General features: G+C 31.8%; 1 protein-coding gene across 2 annotated transcripts in view; it reads right to left on the minus strand.

Moving 5' to 3' along the window:
• Xpo4 (exportin 4) overlaps positions 1–12,441 on the minus strand; it is a 123,164-nt gene that overhangs the window by 38,038 nt on the left and 72,685 nt on the right. For both annotated transcript variants that reach the window (XM_076872092.1, XM_076872093.1), the window contains exons 7-9: positions 10,006–10,118; positions 5,484–5,641; positions 5,053–5,227 (exon numbers count right to left, since the gene is read on the minus strand). In XM_076872092.1, the coding sequence (XP_076728207.1) occupies positions 5,053–5,227; positions 5,484–5,641; positions 10,006–10,118 (446 nt within the window). The remainder of the gene's footprint in view (positions 1–5,052; positions 5,228–5,483; positions 5,642–10,005; positions 10,119–12,441) is intronic.

Below are 12,441 nucleotides of genomic sequence, written 5' to 3' on the forward strand. Positions count from 1 at the left end.
AAAACTTGCTTATAATAAACAGGATGGGGATAAAAATTCAGGCTCTATCAATATATCATTTTAAAAATCTGGGTGACTGATACAGAATTGTTTATTCTATTACTCTTCATAATAGCATAATATATAAAATTTACACTTTGTATGATGAAATATTTCAAAAAGGTGAAAATTTACAGGCTATAGCACAATCACCAAACTCAATGATAAATCACACAAAAAAATATTTGCACTGTATAATTTAAAACATTAACAAGGACTTATGAACAAAATGAAAGAGCCATGCTTGTTTATACTGTTACTCCTCTGCTGTAAGTATTTTAGATTCTTGCCTAATATAGTGTTATTTTAGATAAATATGTTAATATCAAAAGTGACAGAAGAGTGATAAATGAATCCCTCTATTTAAGAAAGTAAGAATTCAGAAACCTTTGAAATCAATCCATTATCTAATTATATTGGTTTTTCTAGCTAGTCCTTAACAAAATTAACATAACTTCAGAGTACCTATGTAGCTGACAGTATTCTTGGCTTCTGAAATCCCCCAAGAGAAATTGATTTAATAGACAAGTATTGCAGCTGTCAGTAGAATCCTATAAACAGATCACTTAATTAAAAAAAAAAAAAACTTACCCCTACAAAAACATGATCAAGTTTTAATTTACAGAACAAGTTTTTAAATGTTTTACTCTGGTTAACATACTTTCTTCCTTTGTAAATGCTCTTTGCATTTTTTGTTTTTTGATTTTGCAATGCTTGGTAGAATCCAAGGCTTGCACATGCTAGGCAAGTATTCCATAATTGAGCTACATCCCACCCCTGAATTTCCAAATTCTTAATGCAAAGTAATGCATACATATTATACATCATACCTGGCACACAGTAGCTGTTAACACATATTTCTGAAACCAAATTAACCTATTAGTATTCCTAATGGGTTGACATCTGGGGAACTCCTTTGACTTACAATGGATTGAAGGACAATCTTTTTCACTGCACTCTAGCATTCATTTTTGAACTGGATCCACAGAGTTCATGTTCATATTTATGTTTCTAATACTAGCATTATAAACAATAACAGGGATGTTGCATGGAACAATATTATCACAGTAAATAAGCTTTATTCTAAATCTATCATACACTTTCTCAAGTACAAGAATTCTGTAAAATTTAAACACTGGTTATGTATTAGGATTTAAACAATCAGAACTGAGTTATAACCAAATCACAAAACATTGAATAGTAAAAAAATATAATCCAACCACAATAAAATAAAACATTAACATAATTCTTATTAACACTTCTTATAGTAAATGTATTTTATACTAAGGTATAATGGTAACCAGTTTTTTCCAAATATCATCATAGAGCTAAAACTATGGTTGTTATTATTATAAAGAAATGTACTTTCAATGTATAAGGTTTAAAAAATACTCATGCATCTCATTTCCATTTTTCCTATGATCTTTTATGCTAGAGAAATGCATGCAGGTGAACAGAGTCTGGACAGTCACCTTGCTCTCTCTAGTATCATCAAATAATAGCTATCAGAACCACTGAGCAAGGGATGTTGGTAGGGATTCTCAAAAAAGCTTTTCTTTCATGAGAGAAGATGCAAGTTATTTAACACAGTTACACTGTACTGACATCACCATTCTAGAAAATAAGGGCTGGGCATGCAGTTCAATGGTAGAGGTATGCCTACCATGTGTGAGGCCCTGAGTTCAATCACCAGCACCACAAAAACAGACAAATAAATAAATTGATTAATTAAATATTTTTTCTTATCATGGAAATGCCAAGATTTCTCTTAATCTTCTCAATCTGTAATTTAGCTTTACTATATTCATTTTCATCATATCTTGTCTCCACAAAGTGATCACCCAATGAACAAGAGTAGATTTTGAATCAAGAATGCTGACCTTTAAATGCCCTCACTCGCTAAATTATTCTACTGCATTGCACTCTTTAAGGAACTTCCTAACAAGTTTATTAAATCCTTTTTCTTTTCTACCTTATCTTGTTGGTCCTGAGATTAGGTTATAAATGTACTAAAACCAAATGTAAAGTTCTTCCCTCATAAAGTAATATCTACCATCACACCTCCCTTTACACACACATCAAAATACATACACAGAACACATTGCTGTCATGACATTTTATTCAATCTGTTGCATGGCCTCTCTGATGATCCTACTTGTGAAATGAACTAAAAATACTCTACAGAAAAATTAATCAAGAAAGAAAACGATATAGAGTTCAGTTCATATCTTCCTCAAATTTCACTAAACTAATACAAATGCATGTACTAATAATAAATATTTTGATATAGTTGGTATATTAAAATGAACAATTATTAGAATTTTAATCTTCAAGACAATACTGTTTCATCTCTACAATCATTCTCACTTCCTCAGTCCAGAAACAGATAATAATTAGACTTGGGGATGTAATAAAAAACATTTTTATGAGGCATCATGAAATCTCAAGAAATACCAAGAAACTTTAACAGAACAACTTGGCTAAAGACGGGAACTTTTTTTGATTCTCAGTTTACTGCAGGTCAAATGACAGTCATAAATATAATGTTCACGCAAAGGCAAAAGTCACTAAGCAGGGACATATTTCAAAAACACACCAGTATCAAAATTTTTCTTCCTATGAAAATGTTATTTTTTTCCCTTTTGGTATAGCAATATAGTTACTATCAAAGGTAAGATTTGCTTAGAAAAACAGAATCTAGCATTATTCCTAAAGAAATAGCAGTTCTGAAAAAAGTATTATAATAAAACAAGTCTATCTGCAAAACATGTTTTCTTACAGAAAAGAAGCTCTTTGAATATTAAAGACAAACAAAAAAAGTCTTTTAAAACTGAAATTACAAAAAATTATTGGTTTGTACAAAATAAAACTTAATCAGTCTTACATAGTAACAGTACATAAAATACAGAGCATCAACCATCTTAAAGGTTCATTTAAAAAAAAATTATTATTCTACATTTCAGTGTGCACACTACACAGGAACTTTCATATAGTTAATCCATGCCATAAAATATCGATCTTTCAATACCACACTGGATCCTTTTTTTTGTTAATGAATTAATGTCCCAAAATTTCCTTAAAAAATCATTCCCTCCTACACTTTTCCAGCTCAGGACAACTACTACGTATTATGAACTAATAATGCAACCAGGGGGTAACCAAGGAAACAAAACATAATACAGTCTGTCCAGAAAGTTCAATCTGATTTGACTGAATTTGTTCATGAACTTTTAGTATTAGCTATATATTCCCCAGACAATAAAACACTGAAGCTGAAATGACATTTAGGAGGATTTGTTTAGTCTTCATTCAAGTCACTGTGCAAGGGCTACTACCCCTTCAGACGTCAGCTTCACCAAACCTCCCAATGTGGCTTCCACAATTAAAAAGCTTTAAATAAACTGTTAGCCTCTGTTCTTTATAATGGGTGACCAATTACTTTTAAAAATAACCATTAAATATAAATACATCAATTAAAATAATTAAAACATTTAAAAATACAACACTTTATTTAAATGAAACCTATGAGGCACATCGGAGCATGCCCTCTTATGAAACAAGCAGAAGATGTACCTGCTTCTCTGAAAGTTTATATGGGCTTTCTATACCCCAATACTTCTATGTTAAAACTTGACAGAAAAATTGTCAAGTTGAGGGCCTCCTGCTTAATATAAATAAATTTTCAATGTAAAATTTGCAAACCACTAATGTCATATATCTTTAGCAATTCTTTGAAATGTTAGGACTGCTCTTAAACAGAAACTAAAAAGTAGCTATGTTTCTAAATATCTGATCAACATGCTAAATCTTTAATCTACCTGGCTTAGGGGAGAAAATAAACTAAGAGTGAAAAGCATAAAAGCCATGTTAAATGAGACCTAACCAGTTCATAATCTGGGATCATTTGAGAAGAGTGTGAGTAACACTTGAATACTTAAATTTTCTATGGACTTTCACATTTAGAACATAAAATTACTTCCCTAGGAAATTTAAACCCCACATATAATGGCTTTAACCTTCTATTCCTCTACTACTTAAATGTTTTCCATCAGATAAATCCTTTTCTGACCCAGCTACTTTCCTCTCATCAAATCACTAAAGTGCCCAATTACATAAACACAATCATTTCCAAGTTCTTCATTTTCTGAAGACCTCTGAAGGGATTCAAAAAGCCGACACAGTGCCAGAGTTCCACCAAAACTACATGGGATTTAACATAAAATCCTAACAGATATCTACAAATACTGTTTTTAATTTTACAGTCTTTTAAAAGACTCACATTTTGATTCATGAAAGAGAATTTCAACAATAACTTTTGTAGGGAAAAAAATCTATTATTTTCCATGATTAATGTAGCTATTCACAGTAACTTATAAAAGCAGCTGTGTTTTCAAGGGTTTTTAGTACTTGTGTTCTAAATTTAAATATAAACTTAAAAATGTCCATCTAAAAATCTGTGCTAAAAATTATCATTAGTATTATTATTAGTCTTAATTTTAATGTAAATTAGATCCTACCAAAATATACTATTAAACCTTTCTACCAAAAAAATAATGAGAAGCATCTAATCAAAATAAGCATGGCTACAATCTGAACTGCATCATGTTTACATAATTTCCCAAAAAGTCCAAAATAAAAATTACCAAAATAAATACATATACATATAAAATTACACATAATCACACCATATACAACAAAGCAGTACCCTGCTAAATTGTGAAATGGGGTTTTCACAAAACTTTTAATAGAAGTAATGAATTCCAATTATCTCAAAATTAAAATCTTAAGACCAATAACTTTCACCTAATTTGAACCCCCAAATTTTAAATGTCATGTTTCCAAACATATGTTGGCAACTAACTTACATATATGAACAAATTCGTAATTTAACAACAGCTACTACCACTCACTTAGAATAATTACATGTCATAAGAAAATGCTACAAAGACAGCATAAATTTCTACAAAGACAGCATGATAAAAGGCCACGATTTATTTTACAATAGTCACTCACCACTTCTTCCAATGCAGCACTTCGCCCAAAAGAACAAGTGAGGTGTGTGAGGCAGTTAACAAAGGAGGAGAAAAGTTCATTGGGAATGGCAGTTAAAACATTTCGAGGGAACACAGTTATCAGGTTGCTGATAATGCTGGAGATTCCTACAGCTTCAGAATCTTCTATTTCAATTCTATAAACCAAGTAATGAGGATTATTATTAAGTGGTAGTAGAAGAAAAGTTACAACTCATTTCCAAACATGCAAGTATTATCACTTACTCATTTTAAAAAGTATATCTCTGTGTATTAATTCCAAATTAGCCACATGACTTCACTTCAAAATACAAAACGGAGGAAAAAACCACTACTTTCTTTTTTCCTTCCCTCTTAAACACAAGGAAAACTCGGAAAGTTCCCTTTTCAGTTATAAAGGGTAAATATACCTACCCATTGATAGTATTCAGCAATCCCTCAATGAAGTGTGCTAGATAATCAACTTGTGATCCTTCATCTGGGAAGATGGGTCCATGAAGAGAAGCTAACTGGGCAAGGCACTGTAAAGAATCTTGTGCCATATCTGAATCTTCTCTGATTTTTCGATGTACCTGTTAGAAAGAATTACTAATCCATAAAAATAAATTCTTCTTTTGTAAGGGTCACGTGTCTACCATGCCGAATGAGGTAAGAGAAAAATTCACTGTAGCTGATTATTTCTAGAAAATTAACTCCTGAATTAAACTAATTTGAAAATTGCTCCTCAGTCCACCTGACATTATAGCCCATGATTTTAAACCTATCAATTAATTTTTAACTGAGGGCTACCTACATTTTGAAAATTGAACCGTCTCCAGCATGTTATGACAAAGAGAGAAACAGATGCCAGCCAGTCAGACATACTGCTTATTCTAAAAACAGCAACAACGACAGTCATCTGTATTATGCTAACTATGTCTCACTACAGCTTCTTGCTAAAGTTAGCAGACAAGTTCAATCAAGAGTATATAGATGCTGCTTTAGTGGAAGTAAACAGTCACAAATTTAGAAAATCAATATACCATTCAACCCCTTACATTCATTCATTCATTCAAACAACTTGAGTCTATGCTTTCATTAATTCTGAAACTGCTTACAATTTGTTTGAATCTCATTTTATCCTACATCACTGCTTTATATAATACTAAAATTTTTTAAATAAAAATTTCATTTATACATTAATCCATTTATTTTTTTATTTTTATTTTAATTTTTTTAGTCATACATGACAGCAGAATGTATTTAAAAATCCATTTAAAAGCGCATCTTGATTTGATTTCTATTGTGCAATACTAATGTAAAACGCTTATATAATGTTCCATATGAAAGGAAATGCTCCCCAAATATTGCATTCTAATTTTACGGTATTATTAATATTCTCAGATATTAAAGGTTTCATTCTATCATGAAAAATACACAAAAAATATTCAGTGAAGAATTATATGGCAACTATTCATCTAAGCCCACCTGATATTTACTATGACCATTTTTTATAACCATTGCTCTTCTTCCAATGTCCACACTAGTGTAACCCTTTTCTTTCCTACACAAACTCTCAACTTTGTAAATGCTCAGAGCTGGACATTTATTATTTCAGGTTATATTCACTTTGGCTCTAAAAATAATTTATAAATTACTTGACATCAGTATATTTCTTTTAAATATTCACTGGTAGAATGCTGGTCACAGTGAACACAATAACTTATTATTCACTGATTGATTCCAGAAATACTTAATCACTGAACTTTCTACTGTTCTAGTCAAGAAATTTAAAACATCATGACAACTCTAAAGATTACAAAGTTAATCTATTGACATGCTTAAAATGTGTTACACTCTTTGGTCTAGAATGGGACTTGGAAAACCACCACCCATGGTTTTTGTATGATCACGAGGTTGCAACTAGCTTTTTCGTGTATATGTAATAAGGGAAAAAATCAAAATAATATATTTCATAACCTGTGAAAATTATACAAAATTCATATTTTAATGACTATCAATAAAGTTTAAATGGAACACTTGGCCACGCTTGTTTATTTATTACCTTGGGCTACTTCTGTGCTATAATGGAGAGTGGAGTGTGACCATGTGATGTGCAAAAGCCTAAAATATTTATTATTTGGCCCAATAATATAAAAAGTTCACCAATCCCAGGTCTAAAATACAAATATTCTTCAAGCTATAGTCCATTGTATTATATGTTTTATATAGTAAATTCAAGATAAAATATATAAATTCAAATATACACTGTCTAGTTTGTGAACTTGAATACAACATTTTGATATGCTCTTTATCAATAAACTATAAATTGAAGTATGATGTGCAAGGATACATTCTACCAACAGCTACAATGTAGTCTGGAGCAAGAGAAACCCTGCTTACAAGCTCCTCTACCCACTGAGACAGATGGTTGATCACCGCTGCTCTATTACTAAGGAATTGAAAAAATATCCTCAATAAACTAGCTAATGTTGATAATGTAAAATTAACTGTCCTTGACAATGTAAAGTTTACTATCTTTGGAGCTGCCTATATTGTGCAAGCTTAATTTATTTTCCAAAATATCATAAAATTCATTATAAACAATTCTTATATATTCTTGCCCTTCTTCCAATGTCCACACTACAAAAAGAGTTTCCTTACACACAAACTTGTATTTCAATTAAAAACTGAATTCATCACTTGAATAAGGGAAAGAGGTGAGGGATCAGAGAGAGCAGGTCTAGCAGGACTCCTAGAGCAGTTAAGAGTGAGGCTATTCATCAGGACAAGAAAGCAAGTTAGTAAGATGACAAATTCTACTGGAACATGTTAAATGTGAGAAGTCTGTGGTCCATCCAAATTGAAATATCCAGTAAGCACTTGGGATTACGAAGCTCTGGGAATCTGAAGCAGCCTGTGCTGAATATAGATTTAGGAGTCATCAGTGAAATGGTGCCTAAAGTCCTACGCGTGGAAGCAATAGCCCCAAGAAAGTGTATAAAGTCAGCAAAATTGGAAACTAAGATATGAACACCAATATTTATGCAATGAGCAAAGAAAGAAAAGACCATAAGCAAGATCAGGTAGAATCTGTCAAAAAAAAAAAAAAAAGCAGGAGGAAAACCTAGTAAGACTGGGATTTTTCCCTAAGACCTTATGGAGAAAGAAAAGTCAAGACGTTTATAAATTTCTGAGGGGCACAAGGCAACCAAAAATACTCCAAATTTCAGATGTAATCAACAAATTAGTCTTGACCTCATGTGAGAGTATATTTATGTATATTTATTCAAATCTACCATAATAGTGATGTACACTGGAAAAGTGCTTTAAATTAGGCAATGAATTCACATAAATGAAACTGAATTTAACAAAAATCGAATTAAATAGAAAAGTGAGCCATTATGATTTTTGTGACAAAATTATTACAAAATTAAATTGTTTATAAACTGTTTAAATGAAAAGGCACAAACAAAACTGCTAAAATAACAAAGTGAAAAAGGGTTAATTTTCAAATTCAAAAGTTATTTGCATGTGGTAGTTCACAGCTGACAGGAGCAGCTGTCTGGTTTGTCTAGACAGCTGTTCAGATTTGGTGGAGTTGTTTCCAGTACTGCCGACAAGTTTTTCACCTTTTCAAAAACTGCTGGAGTGGGATCTACTTTCAGTCCAGTGAATAATACAAAGAAGTGAACTTGAATCCCTATCAAAACAATTCCTGTCAGATGAGGCAGGCAATAGTTTTACATTTTAGTTACAATTATCTCTTTGATCTTGATAGTGTTTTAGTCATCATTTCTCTGATTTAAAACAAAAAAAAAATTAAGCGATTAATGCTCAGGGTGGATAACCTTGTTCCATGTATTTTAAAATACATACTGCAGAACTACAATATTATGCTTGTGCATAATATTTTCAAAATACAAAAGAAGGTAAGAAACTATAATATAACGGTTGGAATTCAGCAAACTAGCTTTCTTTTTTAATTGGTCTTTATTTGGATATTTGTCCAAATCATCATATCTAACTAACTAGTGTATTCATCCTATAACTGCAAATTAGCACCCAACACACACATACTTTTGTTTTTTAAATTCTACTAGGGATACTTTTTGGCAAATATGAATATACTGCTTATTTCTTGTATTTAATAAAAAATAATGAAGAGTATTTAAATTTATACTTGAAATAAATTGCTATTAAATAATACTAACTTAACCCAGCTCTTATGCTGTTCTATAGTAGTAGAGGTCTGTTCAAAGACATATCTCTAAGTGTGGCTGGAGATCACTAAAGGTTCCTAAGATCCTGCCATTTGTCTGTGAGAGCAAAACTGCTTTCATAGTGTAAACACAGTACCTGCCTTTTCCAGTCTCACTGTCTCAAATGTATAAGGCCACATGATACGGAATACCAACTTAATGCAAATGAGTCAAGAAAATCTATTGTCTTCTATTTAGCCAGGCTTTAGAGATTTGTAAAAATACAAAGGAAACAAAAAAGAAAGTAAAACAATGTTACTCTTCTCACAAAATATTTTTTGTTTTCAAAAACAAATGTTTATTTGTTCATTAAAATTTTATGACTATGCCTTTACTATGCAAAGGCTCTGGGGTTTTTTTAAATGAATTAATAAATTATTTTTCAAAGTTAGTTTGAATTTTTAATAAAGCAAATAATAATAGCTATGGTTAAACATAAGCTAAACTAAAGCTCTTTGGGGTACTCAACTTTTAAGAGTGTAAAAAGTCTGAGAAGCTCTAGGATACCAAACCCTTAATAATTCACCATATATTTTGTAAATAAGCAAGAACCTTTTTATGTAATTTATTTAGGCAAATATATTAATGAAAGGATTATAAAGGAGAAAAGCAATTTGTCCTGTTCTATTTAAAAATACAAAGGCATTTCCTCTTTTCCATGGCCCTTGCTATCAGAGATGAAGACTAACACTTACTGTGAAGAAAAGTTCCATAACTCTGCTGTCCAGAAGAGTCTCCCGCCAGGACTCTGTTGGCTTCAACAGCACATTTTGTGAGGATTCAAACATAGCTATATAATGTCTGCCCAGTTATCTGGTGTCAAGGTCAACAACAATAACATTCTTACTTTGTCTAAAGTATAAGTATACCCTAAATATAACAGGAGCCATCCAGAAAGAATGCAATGGAAACAGTTCAAGCCTCTTCACATATGCCACATAATTCATGCATGAAGCTAAGGAATAAAAGGCATTAAGTGCTGAAAGAAAAAAAAAAAAAAGAATGCTATAGGAATGCAAGATACCAGTTTCATAGTAATTATGTGTCATGCTATAGGGATATACAAACTCTGATAATCAGAGAACTCAATGGCGGCAACAAAAGAAAAAACACGACTTGCAAACAGAAACCAAGACACACAAAAGGAAGAATCAATTTCTGCACATTTGTCCCATCATTTCCCCAATACTTTTTAATAGTTAATGATATATAGCCCATTTGGAAAAATAAGCAATTTTTCCAAAAGAAATACATTCACTGGGAAATTTTTTTTAAAAAGGCAAAAATAAACTCATATCATACTTAAGAGGAAAAACACTCCCATATCATAGTACCAAATATTAAGTCCAAACAAAGAACTAGTCAGTTGGCATAAAACTTTATACTTATTTAACATCCCCAGACTACACAGAAATTTATAGGCTATTCAGGTATCAAACATGCTTCAAATGGAATACTGTTTTTACTATAAATAAAGCAACATATCTATTTGTAGGTGTTTATAACTATAATTCACTCAATGAGGCTTTTTAGAAAAATGGGAAAGCTGTTTAGGGATAAAGATAATATTATGCCCCTTGCATTGCTAATCAATGTCCAGCTTAAATACCTCTAGGAAACATCCATATCATTCAATGAGAAATTTTAACAATAGTTATCTAACACTACAGTTAGGAAAGGAAGGAAGGAAGGAAGGAAGGAAGGAAGGGAGGGAGGGAGGGAGGGAGGGAGGGAGGAAGAAGTATTCACAAAGAAAATTAAAGGCTGACAATGACTCAGAAAATATTTTTTGAAGTCAGCTTAACCCCTTTTTAAGAAAGTTAACATTTTCTCTCTGAAAAGTGGGAAGGAACACTAAGTTGCTTCTAAAAAATTACTCCTGAAATGTTCTGCAACTCCATTAACTGGATTAACAAAAATGAAACCCAAATCAGGTTCACGGAAACTTCACTTTTCTCTTCCTTTACTGCCCCCTTGTGGGGGTGCAGGGAAAGAGTCAGAGATCAAAGGTAAGGTTAAATCTGAATTTTAAAGGTGGGGTAGGTTACAATGAATACTGAGAGTTATAGTGAGTTAATTTTCTTAGGAGGCACCTGTTTTCACACAATACAATATACTACTTGGATACTAGATCTTTTTCCATGTCGGAAAAATGGTTTAATTATCTCCTACAGAAACTGAAGTATTTATAGGTGAAATTTATCTGACATCTAGTATTTGCTTCAATATATTCTAGGGCTGGCAGAGTATACAAGAAACAAGACTGGCTGTGAACTTATAGCTGTTAAAATCAGGTATTCTATTTGGAATCTATCTTTGAAATTTTCCATAATAAAGGAAGAAAGGAGCTTTAGTACATAAAATAAATCCTCTGATTCTACTTCATAAAAATGGAAAACTATTCCATTTATACTTCTCCATTTTCATTATCCTTATTTTTCAATGTGCCATTTATTTAATTAAAAGGTAACTTTTGGTATATAAATTGTTCAGGAATGAAATGTATTTACTAAGCTATATTAAATACTGTGTAGAGCAAAATTGTGAGAATTATGCCAATCTAGTTTTAGTTCCTAGGAATTTGCAATCTGACATTAAAATGGTATTAAATTGCTTACTTTTTGAACATCCAAATATAACATACAAAATATGTTCATAATCGCTAAACATCTTCAATGAGGAAAATTTTGAGTTAAAATTCTATGTGCTTATAAAAGGTGTCATGATTTCATTCACTTATTTATTTACTTACTTATGAAATGGGTCCTCATTGTCTTATCCAGGCTGGTCTCAGAACTACAGATATGTACCAAATGGGTTCACACAATCACAATAAAATGGCAGGTTTCAGAGCAGACCCCACATCATTTTAGTGACTAGCAGACAGCACAAAGCTTCAGGGTAAGAAGGCAAATACTTCATGTGTTGTAACCACAGGAGAAAGCTAAACTCTCCAAGCTCCAGTCAGTTCAAGTATAGGAGAAGTGGGGTGGCAAAAGCAAAGGAACTAATATGTATGGGTTTTGCTACTTTTAGAAATACAGAAAAATTTATTCCACGTGACTGACGAGATCTCCCGCATTCTAAGCCTGCCAGTGATATTCAGCAAGGATTGCAACAAAGCTTTTAAG

This window comes from Callospermophilus lateralis, chromosome 12 (genome assembly GCF_048772815.1).
Source record: "Callospermophilus lateralis isolate mCalLat2 chromosome 12, mCalLat2.hap1, whole genome shotgun sequence".
In the NCBI taxonomy this organism is placed as follows: domain Eukaryota; kingdom Metazoa; phylum Chordata; class Mammalia; order Rodentia; family Sciuridae; genus Callospermophilus; species Callospermophilus lateralis.